The sequence below is a fragment of the Chlamydotis macqueenii genome, chromosome 26 (assembly GCF_036417535.1).
Source record: "Chlamydotis macqueenii isolate bChlMac1 chromosome 26, bChlMac1.mat, whole genome shotgun sequence".
Taxonomy (NCBI): domain Eukaryota; kingdom Metazoa; phylum Chordata; class Aves; order Otidiformes; family Otididae; genus Chlamydotis; species Chlamydotis macqueenii.
In genome coordinates, this window is record NC_141581.1 from 2,715,344 (window position 1) to 2,736,387 (window position 21,044).

At 47.3% G+C, this 21,044-nt stretch overlaps 1 protein-coding gene across 1 annotated transcript in view; it reads left to right on the top strand.

The window, feature by feature from the left end:
* The window catches only part of LOC104476163 (fibrillin-2), a 109,990-nt gene that overhangs the window by 50,614 nt on the left and 38,332 nt on the right, over positions 1-21,044 (top strand). Inside the window, exons 8-14 of the mRNA XM_086767064.1 lie at positions 6,439-6,564; positions 13,626-13,778; positions 14,437-14,634; positions 15,327-15,470; positions 17,838-17,957; positions 19,611-19,736; positions 20,239-20,361. Of these exons, the coding sequence (XP_086623190.1) occupies positions 6,439-6,564; positions 13,626-13,778; positions 14,437-14,634; positions 15,327-15,470; positions 17,838-17,957; positions 19,611-19,736; positions 20,239-20,361 (990 nt within the window). The remainder of the gene's footprint in view (positions 1-6,438; positions 6,565-13,625; positions 13,779-14,436; positions 14,635-15,326; positions 15,471-17,837; positions 17,958-19,610; positions 19,737-20,238; positions 20,362-21,044) is intronic.

The following is a 21,044-nucleotide window of genomic DNA, read 5'->3' on the forward strand; positions in this document are numbered from 1 at the left end:
GTGTGTGAGCACTGAGAGAAGGACACGCTTATATCCAGCTGACTTCTCAACACTGCTGGAAGACAAGAGCTGTTGAGGATGACACAAGAAAGCACTCCTGGCAATAATGGTGCAAAATGAAGAAAGGAAACATCAAAGCTGAAATCAGACACATCTTCCTGCTACAAAGACCTTTATCAATAAATCGTAGGGAAATGGGAGGGTTGTTACCCAGAGTGACATTTTTAAATTATCCTGGAAGCAACCATAAAATTTACACTTGAGGGAACAATTCCATGGCATGTTCTTAAAGGTGGAATCACTGACTGAATATTCCTTCCATAATTTTAGTTGTTCTCTGACAGTAATTTATTTTCTTAACAGCCGTTCCTCTACTGCATAGCAAAATGCTAAGCTAGCTCCTTTATCAGTGAAGTATGTAATGCCAGCACCTCACCCAGGATGCTTTCCAATGCCCCAAAAGGAATAAGTGTCTTGCATCCAAAATTGTTCCAGGATGATAACATACAAGATACCAGAAGTGCTCAGAGAAACACCAGACAAGGGAGTGAAAGGCATTGCATGCTTTGTGCAACAGGCTCTGTTCAAACCCATCCAGGGTAGATCCTTTTTGAGAGTCTTCAGCGTCTCCAGGAGTCAGATTCTGCCAAGGAAGAACAAATCTTCTAATTAGAAATCTCACCTCTTTGTAGTCGCCCCTTTCTATTTAGCATTTGTAAAGTGATGTGTTAGATGCTACTTATGTCCCTAGTGCTAGTCTTTTGCTACCACAGCATGAAATTCCAATTTTTCTAATGAAGACAAGGCTCTGTTTTTCACTCTGTTGAATCTCATTCGAGTTTCTGGGTTGGAGGGAGCTTTCCTGCATTTTCCATGAGTAGAGCAAGTAGGCAGGCCAACTTTCCTCACAAATGGAACATGATAGCCATTTTATTAGCATGTTTTCAATTTTCTTACAAAATGTCTACAGAAGAGCTCATTGTTGGATCCATTAAAAACTCATTTCCATGGATTTGGTGTGGTTTGGGGGGTTCCATTACTCTCCTCTGTGGTTCCTTTGTGCTTTCTGGAAGGGAAAGTCTGAGAGTCCCGTGTGCTGCACGAGAGAGGGCTGATGAGGCATGACCTCTGCTACGTGACACAGAGATGTTTTCTCCATCAACTCCTGTTTTTTTAGCAGATGGAAAGGTTGGGGTTTCAACATGTCTGTGGGCATCCATGTTGGATGGGCTTTGCAGACTGCAGCTCTCTTTCTGATGCGCTGTAGCCTTTGGCTTCCAGCATTTTCAGCCTTAAAGATCAGGCCAACTCCAACCCAGCAAGGTGGAGACCAGGTCCAAAATCAACGTTTGCGTTGAATTCTGCCATTGTCTGAAGAGCAGAGTGCACAGAATATTGCTTTAATTTTTAACAGAGAGTTGGAAAAGTCGTGGAGTAGCCAGGTTGAGTTGGAAAAGATCCCTACCCAGAGCTGGCAGCTGGGTGTTAATGCGGGGTGTACATATCCGTCCCACTGTGTCACACTCTCTCCATGGACTTCAGCTCTGAGTGAATCAAAACTATGAGACACTTTACAAAGAGAAAATAAAGAAGGCAAATGTGGTGGGGAGGAATTGAAACAAAAACAAAACCCAGAGCTTAGTTTCTCAGAGTACAGGATGTGCGAGTAGTCTTGAAAATCTTTTTTTTTTTTTTTCCTGCTTCTTGGGTTGCTAACACTGCTCTCATCTGAGCTAGGATTTTCGAGGGGAAAAAAACGTTGCAGTTTGATTTAACCTTTTGAATTAACTCTGTTTTTCCTTAAGAATGGAATGTGGTTGCTGCCTCCACAGACATGTACACTTTTTCTTGGATGACTGATGCTATGGCATAAATATTGATCTAATAAGATGCCTGCCTGTCAGCTGGCCTCCAGATCTCTGATACAGGGAACTTCAGGAGAGCTATGCAGAAGTTTTAAGCTGTTATTTCTAATAGTACAACCAGCTTTTGCTTCATAAAGCTCTTTCCCTTCCAGTGTTCTGCAAATTGTAACCAAACACAAGCCTGTAATTAAATGAGAGAGCAGGCTGTAGTGATAAAATCTCTTTCGCTGCAGGGCCCCAGGTGGGGGAAGTGTTTTCTGTAGATTTGCATTGCTGCCTGTCGAGGTTTCAGGTCATGTCTGTCTGTTGGAGGGGCTCTGAGCATCAAAGAGCTAAAGGAGCCCTGCAAGGACAGAGAGCCGATATCTCTGCTGCTTGCAAAAAGCAGATGAAATCTTTGGTTAGCTGAAAGCGTAATTTTAGAGTTCCCATGGATCCAAACAAGGAATGCACCTTCCCCTCTTGATACACGAGTGTATAACCTGCCCTGTGCACTTGGGCTTAATTTTGTGTGTGTTGAAATTGAGGTTTTGCTCAATTCCTCAGGACTCAGAGTTGCAGCCAAAGTAAAACAGAAGTCAGTTGTGTTTGTCACAGGTTGTGCAAGCAAGGAGGAGATACAGAAGATCATTTCTTTGACCACATGAAGCATCCATGAGGGTCTCTGTCTGTATGACATACTTTGCTTCAAAAGGCAGCTCGGCTTGGCTCACTTAGACACGCACGTTGTCAGTGCCTATGGCTGAGCTGAGTGGGATGCATTGCACTGTATCTCACTGTGCACGTAAAAATAATCACTATTACGGCACAGCTTTTCTGCTCTCTTTAGACATTTCCCTTCAGATGGGATGAATTACTGCCTGGATGAGACTGTCTCTTTCTGCTGAGTGTAAATGGCACCTAGAAAAAACTCTGATGGAGATGCCTGCTCTGTAACTGTCTAACACATCTCACCACAACTCAACATGCACCACTGTCCAGATCATTTCTGCAGTCTTTTCCTCTAACAGTGTAGACCCTCTTATACCTCTTTTCCCACAGAACAAGATGGGGGCTTTGTGGTGATGTGAATTAACTGTCATAATCAGATGTCCAAGGCTGTCCCACCCTGCAGCCAAAGGCTGGTGTAGTGGGGTCACAGTGTCTGGGACACAATGGCAGAAGGCTCCTGGCAACTTTGTAATTTTAGAGAGGAATGTGAAATTTATGAGGATGTTTCTGGAGAACTGAGGACAACACTTACGCCTTGAGAGTCACCTCTGTGCAGCTAGGTTTCATGCCCTTGCCCTCACCTGGGTTTGTACCTGTGCTAGGGAAACTTTTCACAGGTGAGTTGAAGCCATCCCAAGCCTTGGAGAACTAGCCTTATCCCTGGGTACGTAGGCCAAAGATTATTTACTGTTGGTGTAAATATTTTTGCTTTGTTCAACCTGAATTTATAATGTCTCAGCTTCATTTTTCCTCTTCTCTTTTTGAGACTGCAGAGCACTGCACCCTCACCATCATCTTTTTGTGTCTCTTTTCTGTGATCCCATTGCATCCTTACGATTTCTTGGATAAATTGAATTGAGTCCTGCTAATCCCTTAATGTCAGGCAGGTTTTTCCAGGCCTTGAATTGTCCCCCTAGACTCTGAACCCACCCATTTTGTTTTTTAAGAGCTGGCACCGCACAGAGCTGTGGCATCCAGGAACCTCTCTAGCTGAGAGATAACATCACTTACCTGCTTCTGCTCACTGTTCCTCCCCATACATCTTCAGGGCTGCACTAGCATCGCTAGCCACTGCATGGCACTGCAAGATTGCAGTCAGACATTCCTTCCTAACTCAAATTTTTCTGTTTCCCACTAGATAGGACACAGCTCACCACCCCTCTTGGTAGCCAACACCTATTTCTTACAGAAATTTCTTGCCCCTGTCTCAGATCTGTCACTGTGGCTCACATCCATCATCACAGCCAGGTCTTTTGTCTCCCAGCACAGACTTTTTCTGGTCCCTCCCTTGCTCTGATGAGGTGGGTTCAGGTAACTCTTTTCCATGTGTGTATGCTACCTTCATCACTGAAATCTGCTAGATGAGCTCTTGCAAAGGCATCTTCCATCCCCACTCCCAGATGAGAGGCCTTTGCTATTCTGCCTTTTTTTTGCAGATTCATCTTTGCCCTGCAGCAACTCTAGCCTCCACACATGCTAATGCCATCAGGCTGTGCAAGGCTGTTATGCTGTTCACATCAGAAAAATCCTCTCAGAGGAGCAGACTTTGACCAGTTCCTTTTCATTACTTTCCTGCCAGCCCCAGGCAGCATCTAAATTGCATATAAAAATCCCCTTATCCATTCACAACAGCATGATAGATTTAAAATACAATAAATAAAGGTGCTTAGCAGAAATAAGTTATTTTGCCAATTGCCAAGACACTTTTTTTACCACTATGAAAACTATTGGGCAAATATTCCTTCTGCCTTTTACCACCATCTGGACCATGACCACCAACCACCTGCTTTAGGTGGATTAATTAGAGGTTGGATCTAATTCCATCTCAGCTTCTGAAACAGATTTCAGTTGGCAATAGGAAAAAATCTACAACCCTGCTCCCACACAAGTCCTTAGATTTAAATGCCCCACAAGCATGGCTGGGCCCTGTAAGTTTAATTATAGAATCACAGAATGGTTTGGTTTGGAAGGGACCTTAAAGATCATCCCGTTCCAACGACCTGCCATAGGCAGGAACACCTTCCGCCAGACCAGGTTGCTCAAAGCCCCATCGAACGTGGCTTTGAACGCTTCCAGGGATGGGGACCCACAACCTCTCTTATTATTATATTGACATTTTGATCAAAATTTGTTGAAAACAGATTCAGAACCTTTTCAAAATAGCTGATTTGCCACTCTGTTCCCTTTGATTTTTCCAAGTTTCAGGTCCCAAATGATAGCTGCACACAAAAGTGGTCTCTCTCTGTACCATCTGTATAGGTACTTGCTGAATTTTCTCTATCCTCACCCTTTTCTGTTGAATTTTCTCCTCTGTCCTCACCCTTTTCTATTGCAGTTTGACTTTTGTTAAGCTGTAGCTTTCAGGCTTTCTGTGTGGTTTCCCATCTATTGTTAACCAGAACTTTCACAAGGATATGAAGCTCTTTAAATGCTCAGTATAAAAAGAGCCAAAGAAATAATTAACTCAAGAATTTTCTCAAGGTTATAATATAAATGGCCTGGAAATTTTGGAGAACTCTACAGTTCTCAAGCAAACGCTATAGTTTCTTATCTTTCCAGCTCAGTTCTTCCAGCATGGATGAAAATGTAACTCTGAGCAAGATTTCAACTGTAGATGACTTGTTTCAGCATACAGACTCAGGCGTCCAGGACCTTGGCAACAGGGCTAGTCTCCATGTTCAGCTCGTGGTGAGGGTCTGCCATATCTCCACACCAGACAGATGCTTGTAGAGCATGTCGTGAGTTCAAATGGCAGAAGCTACAGCACCGGGGTGAATGTCTCTGAATTCTGGTACTTCTGTAACCTTTCTGCAATCATTACCATGTGTATAGGCACTGGGGCTGCCAGGCCCTCCTGATGTCTGAGTCCAGCTGTTGCGCCTTGACAAAATCTTATTGCAGTGTCCTTTTTTTCCGTGCTCTTAAATCCAGAGAGGTGCACCTCACTGGTATGTTATAAGGTCACACGCACGGCAGTAGGCTGCTGCAGAAGGAGTGTGTGGCAGGACTTGCGCATGTGGATGGTGTTTCTTTGATTGCCGTGGATAATTAGGTGTGATCTCTCTGAGGGTTAGTGTATATCTCTGTCTCACTAATCTTCCTTGTGAAGAGATAAATACTTCAAACTATGGCATGCTCATGGCATTGATATGCAAATCGGTTCACACTGAAATAGGGTTCAGGATTGAGGAGCTGAACCCTTAGAGTGCTATGTCCAGACCCCCTTGCCTTACTGATAGTACACAGGCCTTGTCACCTGTATTTGGGTGCCTGAACGTACCTAAAATTGAACCAAATTCCTCCTGTACAGAGAAATTTGGTGAATACTGCAGGAGCCCAGTGCTTTTTGAAAACATGGTGTTGTCTCTGCTTTCAGAGCAGCCTCCACAGACGACCCCGCTGTCCAGCCAGTCATGCACCTGCACAGATGTGTTTCTGTCCTGAAGCTTCCTTTGTACTCCAGGGAGCTCAGCATTTTAGATCAGCCTGCCGAAAGACCTACGCTGTCAGGAGGAATAAGCAGAGGAGTCCGTGAAGCTCGCGTCTCCCTCTCTCTACTCCCCACTTCTGCTTCTTCACATCTTGTTCTTGTTTTTTTTATTTTTCTCTTTCTTAAATATGTTATCGCAGAGGCGTTATCATTGAACATTCCATCACCAATTGGCTTCACCTCTGGGGGAATGTTGTTTTCCATACTGATCCACTGCGAGGGGGCCACTTATGGTCTCAGGCATCCCATGACAACCCGTAACACCAGCTACTGTCCTCTGTGATCCCAAACCTGGTCCCAGATTGACACTACAGGTAGGGGAGGAGATGGTTTGTGGGGAAATATCATCACTGTTGGTTTGTTCTTTTCTAGATGTGGATGAGTGTGGCGCAATCCCCAGCGTGTGTGACGGCGGTGAGTGCACCAACACAGCAGGCAGCTACGTGTGCACATGCCCACGCGGTTTCATGACCAGCCCTGATGGATCGCGCTGCCTTGGTAAGACGCTAAACTGATCTCAGGAACACAGATACAGGGAGAGATCACAGTCTGAAACCTAGACCTGATGATTTGCAAATCACTGTCTGGTGATCACCAGATTTGCAAATCAAAGGGCACATTGTTCCTGCAATAGCTGAAAAATGCTCTTTTCCATGGATTGTCCTTCCCTGCCATGGCTGACACTGTCCATCCTGGTCACAGGTTTTGATGATGTTGCAGAGCAGGGCTTTCTCTATCTCCGTAACTTGGACAGCAGGGGCCTCAGTGCTTGAAGTGTTTGAGAAGGGGTTGCTGAGGACCTGGGAGGAGGACTGGGGTGGAAGGTGTCTGGCTGGGACAGTGGTCTGCTTGAGGAAGGATCCTTGTGCTCCTACTCACAGAACTGCACCAGCTATTGGGAGAATCCCAGAAGCTACCCCTTTTCTCCTGCATTAGATGTCAGCTGAAGAGAGACACCAGTACTCCCCTATGATGGAATTGTGGTTGTGGAGTGTGTAAGTCCTAGGGAAGGCATGCAAGCCTTCCTGGAGCAAAGAGGGACCCAGTGATGGGGAACATGACCGCACATTCTTTGGCTTGCTTTGCGGAGGTGAAGTGGGGGAAAGGTTTACCCTAAGTGTTTGCATAACCAGTGCAAATAAATGGTGACTTTTATCATCTCCTCCTTCTTCCTGCTTAGACCACAGGTAATGGCTCATAAATCCCTCTTGCCCCAAGCTAATAATCAGCAGGGCTGTGAACTTGATTGGCTTCATCTCACTGAACTCAGGCTTTCAGGAGTGGAGTGAGTTGCTTTGCACTGAGCTGCTTGTCTGGATCCCCTCTCTAGCCCGTGGAAGAAAAGGTGCTTCCCAAGCGCAGTGCAGGGCACTGCAGACACTGCCCCTGCGCCCGTGCTGAACCTGCAGGTTTACAAGGCTGCACGTTAAGCTCTTACACATTACCTTGTAGCCCACCTTCCTCCCACAGTACCTGGTTTCTGGCAACAAAACGACTCCCAGGCTTGTACGGAAATCACACTCTTGCAGTCCCCAACCTGCAGACTGTCTGAAGGGCTCGGTGGGGCTGGCGTGTGCTGCTCCACTGGCTCTGATGTTCGTCTTCACCCCCAGCTTGGTTTGGCTCAAGGTGTCTGTATTTCAAAGCTTCCCAGAGCTGGCATGAAGCCGGGCAAGCTTTCCCCAGACTGATGAGCTGTCCTGCCTCCCGACTACAGAGCCTGGAGTGAATCTTGCATGTTTAACAGATCAAAGTTCCTTCCCAAGCCTTGTAAATATTTGATGGTCCATTTCGCTTTGTAACAGACAACAGTTTCTGTGATAAATAAATTGGCTCTCTGTTTACTTGCTCTCAGCAGGGGCACTTACTTTAGTCAATCCCAGGGTTTGTCTCGCTGATCACAAAGTTCATTCACCTTTAGAAAGGCGAGGATGTGAGGATTTGTAAAGAGAAAGCATTACAGAAAAGGCAAAAATCATTGTTGGTGCAATGGAAAATGTCAGGTACAGCTTTCTGTTGAAAGTCCTGGAAATTATTACAGGAAAAAAAAATAATTTCCAAATTGTTTTATATCCGCAGAACCTGGAGTTAAAATTAATCTTCCAGTTCCAGATAGAAAAATGTTGTAAAGTATGATGTAGGAGTCACCTTGTTTGGGAATCTGATAGATTTTAATGAGAATAAAATTCTATTCCTGCCTATTTCCTGGAGCCTGCCATAAGCCTGGAGGGGTGTGACAGCTGTCAGATGAGTCATATGGACACTTCCCCACTTTCCTTGAAACCAAGTGCTTCAAGAAATGGAAACTAAATAAAATTAGAAAGCCCAAATTTAAAAATAGTCCAGAGCTTAGTTAGCTGCAGTGGACTATGACTGCATCTGAACTCAATACATCATGCTCTAGTCATTTCCCTGAGCTAATATATGCTGCTAATGTGCTGTCACATTTTGGGACAGACAATATTTTTTCTGGCAAAATGCACAGTTACCATTGGGGTGTTGCCCCGGGATCCATATTTTGAGGGAGTTTCGGCGCTGGTTTTGAGAGTTTATGGTAGTTTAAGCCCACGATTTACATACTATGAAATAAATCAACCAAATAGTTTGTAAAATTGAAAATTAATAAATAATGCGGCCACCCTTAAAGCACGAGCAGCATCAGGAGAGAGCAGAAGAGATTGTCACACTGCCACCTCTCAGATGTTCAGACTGGAAATGACCGCAGTGTCTCATATATCATGGGGCACCAGCACTGGGTATGTGGTGACTTTATGGTGGCGGCCTTGATATATTCCCATCCCTTTCCTCTCCCTTTTTAGTAAAGTAAACACCTTTTTATTGCATTTGAATAATCTTCTGTAGTTTTTGCAGCTGAAACAGCAAGACACTGAGCTTGACTTGATCCCAGATCTCATTAACTGCCTCAGTAAAACGCAAGCAGCAGTGTAGCTGGAGAAAGTCCGTCATAGTTTGAAATGAACATTTATGGAATGATTCAGCCACCTGTGCTTGACACAAAGAATCCAGTTCCACACATGTTCATAGCAGTTTAATTCATTTATGCTTGTAAAAGACAAGTGTTTTGCTGGCAGCAGAAGCATCTCCTCCAGCAGCCTGAGTTGTTTTTTTTTCTTTTCAGTACAATGGGTTGCTTTTCAAGAACGGCTTAAAAGACTAATTTTCAAATGAGAAAAATAGCCTTTCGGATGCATTTTTGGACATGCACATGGTGTTCCCTTGTTCATTGCAAGTCAGCACTCCTCCACATTTCTTGCTTTGCTGTGTTTCCCTGATAGTGTAGCAAAACTCTGAGAGATTTGGGTCTTATATCTTCTTAGACAACATCAGCAGATTTACTGCCTAAACTTCTGGGTAGGGCCAGATCTTGCTTATCGTTGTGAAGTCCTGGGCTCAGAGGAGGTTTTGAGTGTGTTACTGGTGACTTCACCTGCCTGGGGAACCCTTTGTGTGCCTGCTTTGGTCATTATCTGGGAAAGGAAAAGGCAAGAGGAAAAAGGAAATACAAGGAGATAATATTTACGGTGGCAAGAAATGACAAAAGGGAAGTGCTGTGAGGATCACAGGCTCAAAACAGATCGATAAGGAGCTGGGGAGGGACCTTGAGCAGAGCCCCACAATAGTTCCCAAGGCATCGAGGGAGCTGGTGATGCTGCCTGGACATCTGCAGGGACCAGAGGAAAGGCTCCATAGCAAACCTGTGCAGGGACCTGGACGGCAAACTGGATCATTCAGATTTATAAAGCATTTCCTCCAAGAGAGAATAATTTTTTTGTCAAGTTATTTCAGGGATGCATTTATACCTCAATCTTATAACAGTTGAACTGGGAGGTGAATTTGGAGAAGAGTGAACAGCCAGGGAGGGAGCAAATTTATTATAGCACTTCCCAGCAAAGAAACTGTCCTGCAGTAGCAGCTGGAGCTTTCCTGTTTGTACTGCAGCCCTCTGACAGCGCGGCTGCAGCAGTGTTGGAGGCCAAAGGGTGCTGTGGATATTGCAGTTGGGTGGGAGCTGTGCACAGAGGGATGCTTTGTGCCTTCTTTCTGGCATGACTGAGACAGACACCATTGTCTAATCTTACCCAGACAAGAATGAAATGGGTCAGTTTTCCAGAAACAGAGAACATGTGATGGCATCACTGGTCCAGATTGACTATCCTCACCACAGTATGAGGCTCCTTTTTGCACCCTTCTTCCTTAAAAAGCGAGCACCATTGGACATCTTGGGTGGGAGACCTTTGGCTGCATGTTGCTCTGTTGCAGCTCCCTTCTGAGCCCTCAGGTCCTTTGTAGTCAGAGCTAACTGCCTTTTGCAACCACTAGTTTGTTTCGGTTTGGTCACTTGAGCTTCTCGGTTTCTGTACATGACGACACACAAAGTGAGAGAAATACTCACCCTTTAAAGTTGTCTCCTGGGAAGCAGTATCAGCACTTTATATTCCTCTGTCTCTTCCTGCCCCTACCCCACCACCAAAGAAGCAAATCAGGTTTTAATTGGGATGAAAATTGCAAAATCTCTTGCAGGTGCACAGCAGATCTTAGATGCCTTGTGCAGACCACAGAAAGGACGTCTACATGAAAAGGGAAGGTAGAGATTAGCCATGCTGGAGGCTCACCCAGAGGGTGCAGCTCCTGGTGTGGGTCTTCTCCTGAACTACGACACTGATTTACTGAGGTTATTGTGCAAACCTGTTCCCTTAACAGCTGCAGAGGAAGGCAAACCAAAACCACGACAGCTTTGTGCTCATACCTCCAGCATGTGGGTGGTCCTGCAGGAGGTCACAGAGGGACTGCAGGGACCCTCTGTTCTTTCCATCCACCCCTCTCTCTGCCCAAGGCAGCTCCAGATGAGTTTTCAATTAGTTCTGACCTTCATTTCTGAGAGAGATCATTACAAACTGCAGCAAAGACAGCTGAATTTAATAAACATTTGTCCAGATGAATAAGGGCTGGACCATTCCCGCCGTTACACAAACTGCTGTGACCTCCTTGCCTTGTCAAACTTGTCAGCACATGTCTGTCTGTCTGCGGGGAAGGAGGTTGTGTTCTCTGAATCAATCCGTACCCATTAACTGGCTGGCTGTCACCATGTATCACAGCTTTTGGGACAGCAAGCGTCGGAAGGAGCCACGTGGGATCTGTTCTCTCTAATGCCCAAAGGGTTTATTCCAAACTACCACCCTCAGATCTAGAAGTTCATTTAAGCTCAGCCCTAAGCCCTCACTTAGCTAAACTCGCATCGAGGATTTGAGGTGCAGCGTTTCCAAATGGTCTCACTGTCCTGCCCCGGATTGTTCAGAGAGCAGCTTCTTTCTGCAGTAAGAGTGGGCTACATGCTGATGCTAAAGAGCATCGACCTGTCAAGGTTCTGTGGAAACACAGCCCTCTTCTCCACTTCAGCACCTGCTGGAACCTGCAAAGATGTGGGTGTTGCTCTTGCACTCTTGCCGCTTGCCAGAGATCAAGGGCTTGGGATGACCCAAACACCCATGTGGCTTGTACTTCCCTTTGTCAGGCTGAGGAGCTAATTTAGTGTTGCATTCAATCCCCTCGCTCACGTTTCCCTTCTCTTAGTCTGTCTTTCTTTCTGCAAGTCTGTTTGGTGAATGAAGTTTCCTAAAAGGGAATAGTTCGTGCTGAACTCAGTGCTGCAGAATGGTGCAAAGGATGTATCTGAGAAAAGACCTGCTGGTTTAGTCACCCTGGCTTTAAATGGGGTCACTGTCCTCTGCAAGCTGCTGAGTTGTGATTAGAGAAGAAATGTAACCACAGCCCACAGATCAAACAGCTCCACACAATTAATTTCAATTATATTTCAGGAAAGTGTCAGCCTGCTGGCTAATGTCAGTCTAGAGGCACAGATGACAAATCAGACCAGTCTTTCCTCCTCATTAATTTACTTGAGAAACAAAGATGGGAGATGAATGAGTGGAAGATTCTAGGTTGTCCTAGAGGACTTGGTGCCAGATGGAGCCTGCTAGACATGTGAAAGACCCTCAGTCTCCTGGGCCTCGTCCAGAAGCCACACACACCAAACACTGGTGCCAGGCATGGTGTCTGTGGCTTTGGCTGGGTTTGCAGACTTTGACCACCATCCAGGGCTCATTCTCCTCCCAGCTCAGTCCAGGCTGTGGGAACTAACCCATGACCTGAAACAGGCATCCACTTGGGAATGGGAGTGATCAGGCTGCAGGGATGTGGAATTGGGAACAGCTCTATTTGTTTAGCGAGAGATGCTGAGACCAGTGGGACCTGGCAGGGAATGCTTCCGTATGGGAAGCCTGGGACATGGGACATTTGTCCCTATATCAGGTCTGGGAAGGAGAGCCCAGCCTGAGATGTGCAAGACCACACTGGACAGCGGTGGCTATGGAACAGTCCTTGCTTAGCTCAGCGTGAAGGATCACTGACCGACACCAGGAGGGTTGTACCTGGATCCCCAGCCTGACCAAAGTGGTGTATGAAACTGCTGACCACCTTGGTCTGCCAGCTCTGTCGTGCCACAAGTGAAAACATGGAAAGGACTGTTGCAGACAAGGCTTCAGCCTAGAGCAGGAATGGGTGGGGAATGCCTGCTTGCTGTCTGGGAACTCTCAAAATAGTAGCAGTCCATGCTGGATTGTTTTTATCACAAGGAGGTGGTTTTAGTGGCAGACGTTAGAGGAAAATATATTGTGCTGGGTCCAACAGCCTGAGAGAGGAGAATACACTACCACTCCGTGTGACCAAGTTCAAGGGCCTGTTGTACCGTAGTATTGGCACTGATGGCCAACCCTTGGTCACAAATGTAATCCAAACAAGCAAGAGAGACACTAACAGCAGAGGAGGAACTTGAAGAATGGAGATCTCAGCCCCAGGATGCAGTTTCGTTGCATAATGTATTTACTCCAGAACGATATATCTGTCCCGGCTGAGGGGATGGGTCAGTCTGTCTAGTAGTGGAAGTGTCAGCGTTTGCGGTGGTCTCCTGTAGACCACGTCCCCTCAGCCTATTCCCTCTCCCAGCTGGTGTGTTGGGTCAGTGGGGGAACCCATCCCTGCCATCTCTCATCAGCACAGGAACTCTAGTGAGAGGAGGGAAACACCTGTAAATAATCCCATTTCTTTGGGAAGGTGAGGAAACATGGGATGAGGTAGGGGATCTCATCTGTTTTCTGCTCTGTGAATTCAGACAGATTCTGCTGGATCATCCTGTCATTCCTGCAGGACAAGGAGGGCAGTTCCCAGTAGAGAATCCAATGGAGAGGGATTGCCCACCTATGCCTGTTTCTGGCTCTTGATCAGGCTGCTTATATTTAGGAAACTAAAGGGAATGTGAGATCTAATACTAGGGAATGAGGCCTGACCCTACAGCTTTCATGGGCTCCAGATGGACGTGCTGGAGAACCTCATGATCTGAGAGGATGGGGCAAAACAGGAGATCAGGTTGGGACAGTGGATAGCCAGAAGAGACACCATTGGGAATGGGCACACAGGATCTGACCAAGAATGTGATGATAACACATTATGAATGTTGCTCCTTCTCCTCTCCCTCTTTGCAGACCAGCGGATTGGGACATGTTTCTCTGCTCTGATCGGGGGCCGCTGTGCCGGGGACCTTCCTGGCCAGTACACCAAGATGCAGTGCTGCTGTGACTCAGGGCGTTGCTGGGCCATTGCTCAGACTCCAGAGATGTGCCCTGTCCGGGGGTCTGGTAAGTGCAACAGGAAGGGCCTCCACCTGCTGCTGGGCCAACTCATGGCTCTGATGGCCCTAGTCGTACCCCAGGCTTGATGTGGAGAATCATCAACACAACACCCAGAGAAAGGTCACATGGGGATGCTGGCTTTCCTGCCTGGATCTCATCTGAAGTTGAGCCAGATGAGTTCAGCCAAGGCAAGAATTTATCCCTTTCCTCCTACCCCTTCAGCTCTCTTTGGCGCCCGCCATAGTTGAACCTTGGGGCCAAATGAGGGTGAGCCCGGGCAGCAGGAGGCCTTGAGGAGGCACAGCACTGTAGATCTATCTCTCTGCCTCTCTTCTTTCATCACCAGCTCTGGGGAGGGCAGAGCTTTACAGTGTCTGGCACCCTCCTGTGTCCTGCCCTTTCCTGTGTGAAAGGAGCCCATGGCGCCAGCTGTCCCACGCACCCCGAGAAGCGGTTGCCAAACCCTGGCAAGCTGTGTCTCATCATCTGCTCTGGAATGGAGGGTGCTAAAGCCCTCCTCAACCATCTGCCCTGTTCACATTAGCACCCACCCTCTTTGCTCCCTGCCAGTCATCTCCATCCCTCTGTTCTCTGCACTCTGGCAGGGGCAGGAGGGGGGTTCAGGCACTCTTGCAAAAACACTAAGGCAGCTGTTTTGTTTCAGATGAGTACCGCAGGCTTTGCATCGAAGGACTCCCAGTCGTGCCGGGGTTCCCTGGGAGCTTTCCAGGAATTCCTGGATTTGGGCCCAATGGTGTTGGGCCAGGACTCAACGGACCTGGAGGCATCGGACCAAATGGGGCAAATGGACAAGGCGGGATCCCAGGTCTGCCTGGAATGGGCCCAGGAAGTTCAAGCATTGGTAATTAAAATTACTTTCTTACTGTGCAGACCCAATTTGGCTGTCTGTTTCAGAACACAGGCAGCATGTCTACCTGTGTGCCGGCCTGCTTCTCTGAGCTGTGCACACATGAGCAAAGCACCCGTGCTCTTAGCCAGCTACAAGGTTTATTTTGACAGGAGGGGAGTGATGGGATGTGACACTAATGCTGTGCAGGATGCTGAGCCCAGAAGCAGATCAAACAGCGTCTGCTGGCAGTGCAAGGGAGCTGAGGCTGGCTCCAGTGCAGAGTATCTTTCTAATTACCAAATAGGAATGAAGCTTTCACATCACCGCCTCGCTCTGCCTCCCTAAAACAAAACTGGTTTTCCCACCACCTTGGACACCCCTCTGGTGCATCCCCAAATAGCTTCTTGCTAAGGACTGAAGCCTGTAAAAATGCACTGGATGTTGATAAATTTTGACTCCCACCTTGCTTCTGAGAGGCTGTGCCATCTTGTGCATGTCACTAAGGTAGAGGCATGCCAGGTACTACAGCACTCTGCAGAGATTTCTGAGGCAGCTCAGTTTGTGTCTGCAGCTCTATAGTTGTTCAGGGCCCAGGAGCATCACTGATTCATCACGGTGTTTGGACTCACTGACCCTACTTCCTGGGACCAGTCAAGGGAAGGGAGCTGTAATCCTCTACCTGATGCTGCCTCTGTGCTTTACAGGAACCGCCACTTTGAATCAGACCATTGACATCTGCAAGCATTTCACTAACCTCTGCCTGAACGGACGCTGCATCCCCACTCCATCGAGCTACCGATGCGAGTGCAACATGGGGTACAAGCAGGATGTGCGCGGAGAGTGCATTGGTGAGTAGGGTCTGCCTGAAACGCTGAAGGGTCAGCTCCAGCTATCCCCATGCCTGCTCCTAGTAGCACCTTGAGCTGCTGCCCTAACAGCCCCCATCCCAGTCAGAGCTCCCAAGAGGCTGGAGATAGAGGGCTCATGTCAGGTAACGAAGCAGCATGGCAGGCAGGATATATCTGCCCCATGAGGAACATCCAGGGTGACAGCTCTCCTCTGGTAACCACAACATTGCCATTGGCTTAGCTGCTTGTCTCTGCTCGGACAGAATCCCACCACTGAGGTGCTGGTGGTCCCCGTGGCCAGTTCACATTGTGGGAAGCCCCATATACCGGCAGCAGCAATCAGGGAGCCGCGACAGCAGTTCACATGGGACGGGCAGTGTGCTTTGCCAGGTACTGGGCTGCTACCTGCTCTGCTTACCCCGCAGGCTTAGGCTGCAGCCCCCACGGTCATCCCAGCTAGCTGGTGGCTGTGGAAGCCTACTCAGAAGTTTGAGGTCTCTGAGGAATTAGAATTAGAAGGATGGTATCTTTCAAAAGAATTACCATTTTATAAGTGAGCTATTTTTTCTGAGAACTGTAAGGAGACTGTGTCCTGCTGAAAGAAAATGGTGTCCACCCACTGCATCTGCAAGGAACAGCCTTCCTATGCGGACATCTCCACCCAAGCAGACCTCCCAAGGGCTGAAATAGCTGTCCAGGCCTTAGGTTTCGTGGAGATCCGGCACCTGGAAGTCCTCCTAGCACCTGAAGGCAGTGGCAGATGTCATAGCTGGAAGTATAGCTAGCTAGAACTCTTCAAGCAAGTAGCTATGCTGTAAGAGGAGCTCAATAGGCAGCACGGTATCCAGGGATGTAAATGGGAGATTGGTTTGTGGTATTGTGTGTGGTCCTAGGCTGAGCGACAGTCCTGCTTTAAGGCTACATAACAGGGAGGTAAGCCTGAATCCAATCGCGAGCTGACTGACACAGGTAACTCACGAGAAGGAGGCTGGACCCTTGTCACTGCTCAGAGCAGAAGGAAGAACCTTCCCCCTTCCTCTAAAGTGCCCCCACATAAGAGATGCAGTGCTCTGGGGCTGGAAAATGAAGAGCACTTGAGTAATGGAGATCCAGGAAAAGCCAACCATGCAACATTGATCCAGCCCCCCACATGCATTTAGAACCACTGCCACCAGAAAAGCACGTAAAGTATTAGTAATTGGAGATTCCTTACTGAGAGGCACCAAAGCACCCAATTGACCTCCAGACAATTTCTCTAGAAAAGTTTACTGCCTACCAGGACCTCACATTTGCAACATCAATGAGAGGCTGCTGAGACTGGTGAAGCCTCCAGATTATCATGCACTCCTACTATTTCATGTAGGACCTAATGATGCTGTGAGAAGGCAACCTAGAACCCTCAAAAGAGCCTGTATGTTAATGAGCTATGTTAAAAGAATCTGGAATTTAAAACTAGATTTAATGGGAAGAGGGCGAGGGAGTTTTGAGCAACAGAGAAGAGCCATGGGCTGCTGATGTGTTGGGAGCCAAAAGGGAAACACCTGTGAAATGCCTGAATTAGGATGTGTTCCTCAAAAAAGGGGAGAGGGATGGCAGCCCAACTGAAGTGCCTCTGTGTCAATGCATGCAGCATGAGTAACAAACAGATGCTGAAAGCTACTGTGCAGCTAGAAAGCAGCATGGAAATGCAGTGGGATGAATCTCACGACAAGAGCACTGCAACTGATGTCTATAAACTGTTCAGAAGGGATGATATGTTAAAATACATGGAAGATGGAGGTGACTAGAGACAGCCAACCAGCAAGGCTTCACTGAGGGCAAATCGTGCCTGACTAATCTAGTTGCCTTTGACGACAGAGTTGCTGCATCAGTGAAAAAGGGAAGAGCTACAGATGTCATCTATGTGGGCTTCTGTAAGGCCTTTGATATAGTTCCCTGTGACATTCTTACTGCTAAGTTGGGGTAATATGGGTTTAGTGGATGGACTATTGGATGATAAGGAATTGGCTGGATTACTGTGTCCAAAGAGTTACAGTCAGTGGCTCAATGTCCAAGTGGAAACCAGTAATGAGTGGTGACCCTCAAGGGTCTGTTCTGGGTCCAATACTATTTAATTATTGTCATCATTGACATAGAGGGTGGAATTGAGTGCACCCTTGCCAAGTTTGCACCTGGCACCAAGCGGAGTGGTGCAGTTCAGGGAAGAAATGCCCTCCAGAGACATCTTGCTGGCCAGGATGCCGAGCACTGGAGTTGAAAGCATGGGCTCAGCAGCTCACAAGAGGCAGCCTTGTTGCCTGTCCTGGTACCTTGCTGTGCATTCCCTGCATGATGGTGACTCACAGGCTTAGGCTTTTCTTCTTGCAGATGTCGATGAGTGTTCCAGCAGCCCCTGTGTGCATGGCGACTGCGTGAACACACCTGGCTCCTACCACTGCAAGTGCCACGAAGGTTTCCAGAGCACCCCCACAAAACAGGCTTGCATTGGTCAGTATTTTCTATCTCCTTTTGGGAGGACACAGTGTGCTGCAAGAGTGTTATCACAGACTTAGGTATGAACGGAAAGTAGTTGTAAAGGAGAAACAGAGTGAGGAGTCCTCAGCACCAAACAGCCCTTCCAGCCAGGCATGTAATGGGATTTCAGAACAGCATAGCGGAGTTGCCAAGTGTTCTGAAATCTATCTAGGAGAAGTTTCCTCTACCTTTGTTGGTCTTTAAATTGGCTAGCAGCAATCAAGGAACTTACAGAGTCCTTTTCAAGAGCAGAATTCTATTTAAAGAAGACAACATTTTGTTTTGACAAAAGATAGGATTTTGAGGAATTTTTGTATCAATGTTGGGATTGCGATTTGTAGCAAAGTTGTTCTGTCAGTGTCTTGCAGCAAGATGGTGCTCTGGGTGAGGGACTGCTAAAAAAAAAAAATTATGGGGAGATAATGTCCCATGTGAACAAGAAACAAAGGCAAATTTCCCTGTCAGTGTCTGGCTTTTCTTTTTTTTTTTTTTTTTAATTTTTTTTTATTTTGCCATCAAGTGGCTTCTAATGAAGGGGTTTCCAAAAGGACTCCCAATTGCCTGACAATGTGAAAGGCTTTTCCTAATTTCTGAACTAAATCTTTTAATCTGAATGCTTCTTGTGATTCTGTTTCTGGCCATGAAAATTTGTTCATCACTGTCTCCTTTACAACATTTTTTACATTATGGGAAACTGCAACTTGTAACCCCCCTGTCGTCTCCCTTCTAGACTAAACAAATGCAAGTCTCTCAATTTCTTCTCATTGATAATGATTCTAAGCTTCTCATTGTCCTTGCTTTTATCTTCTAAACTTCCTCCTTTTTTTTTTTTAATCTTTTCTAATGTGTGGTGCCAAAATGGGATGCCGTTCTTCAGCTGTGACCTCTCTAGCTGTCAGGACAAGAAGCAGTCCCATGTGGCTTGCTTACACACAGCTCTCCTGTTGATAGAGCCCAAAAGGAGGTTTCCTTCTGTGCGAGTCCCCCCATTTAATGTGTGATTCAGAGCATTTTCTGGCTGCTCTCAAGCTAATTTCTCCATGTTAGAAGTCTACAAAGTGTCTGGATCATCTGTTGCTGCTGGGGCCAGACTATTGGTTTTCTGTAATTTGCTCATAAAATAGCTCATCCTGTCTTCCCCAGCTTTGCATAAAGGGTCGGTAACAACCCCCTATGTGAGACAGTCCTCTTCCTTTTGTCTTTACCCAGAACATTCAGTGCCCTGCCTCCAAGAGCAAGTGGACATTATGTTCTTCATGCACTGGGACCACATCTCTGTGGCTCTTCGTAGCAAGCCTGAGTCCGTGGCTGTTGGTCTGAGGGCTTGTGCTCTGTGGACTTGAACAGCCCTAGGATAATTTGAGTTGCAAAGGGGACCCTGGGGCAGGAGTTTGACAAAAGACATCATGGAAAGGCTGAGATTCTGGAACTCTAAACTCACAAATGTAGTGCTGCTTCCAGAGCATGCAGAAAGCTTTCTCCACATCTTTTCCACCTCCTGTAGTTTGTACAGAGGGGAAGAGTGTGATCCTGGAGCAGGGCACGCTCTGAGTGTCTGAGAGCACTTGCCTGGAACTGCTTCTCATTCCACCTGCTGCTACTTTCTTATGTTTATTTCCCTGCCAGATATTGATGAGTGCATCATGAACGGAGTGATGTGTAGGAACGGCCGCTGTGTTAACACTGATGGCAGTTTCCAGTGTATCTGCAACGCTGGCTTTGAAATCACTCCTGATGGCAAGAACTGTGTCGGTAAGCTCTTTCCTGCTGTGCTGTCATCTGTGGCCTTGGGGACGTTGGGACTGAACTGAGGCTATGTCCTTCTGGGGGACTAGTGGTTACTTTAATCTGTGCTGTACTCCTTTCATCTCTGGGGCAGAGTGCATCTTGAAATGAAAGGACTGAAATAGGAGGGTGTTTTTATAAGGGTGCTAGTGCTTCTGGAGTGCTCCTCAATGTAGGTTTTGGGGTCCAGGAGCATGAGCAGGGCTGGGTCTGGAAGCAGGACATTCTCCAGCAGTCAGGGTCTCGAGTCCTGCTGTGAGCTATACCGGCTGCCTAGGGTACCAAGAGCGGCAGGGATGCCGCAGGACAGTTCTCACCAGGAGAAGAAGTGGGAACTCTGCCTTGAGTATTAGCACCTACTGTCCTAAGAAGCAACTTGACCATGAGATGGAGGATAGAGTTTTTGAGCACAGGAGAGTCTTGCCACAGCTCCCACGCTCAGCTCTTGTTTTCTGTTTGTCCTCCCCAGATCATGATGAGTGTGCCACAACCAACATGTGCCTCAACGGGATGTGTATCAACGAGGATGGCAGCTTCAAGTGTATCTGCAAGCCTGGTTTTGTGCTGGCTCCCAATGGGCGGTACTGTGTTGGTGCGTAGGTCCCCACGCTTCGTCTCTGCCCTCTTCCCAGCCTGCCATCCATGTTGCTGGGGACTTGTGATGTGTCTGAGGCCAAGGGGAGCTGAGAAGCAACAAAGCTGTTGCCAGACATCTCCTGCTCTTCCACCAGAAATGACTCCCTCAGAGCAGAATGGGCACTAGGGAAAATGTCTTGCGCCTCCACTACTTCAGCACAAATTGGAGCTTAAATTCTATTTCTAAAGGAGGTTAAGCAGGGCTGTGGAGCTCTGTATGGCCAATGTAAGCTGGCAGCAGTCACCTCCACAGCTTTCCCAACCTCTGCAGCACGTTCCTCTATGGTTTGTGTGCCACCTCCCAAAGCCAGGAAGGTTAGGATGTGAAGGCAGAGTGGAGAAAGGAGGAGGAGAACACAACATTTCTTTGATACGCTGCTGTGCAGAGGGTGAATTCACTGGGTCACTGCCCTGCTAACAGAGCAGAGACCAGACCCTGCTAGTCTGAAAAGGGACTGGGTCTCAGGAGACTGAAGAAGCCCAGATTCATGTTCCTTCCCTTGAACTATCAGGGACAGCCAGGGGAGCATGCAGGGGATCTGATGCTCTAAACTGCACCTCTGGCTCCCTCTTAGTCTCCAAGTCTCCTTGCAAAGCAGCCCAAAGCCCCTGTCTGTGTGTCCTGCTGCCTGTGTGTAG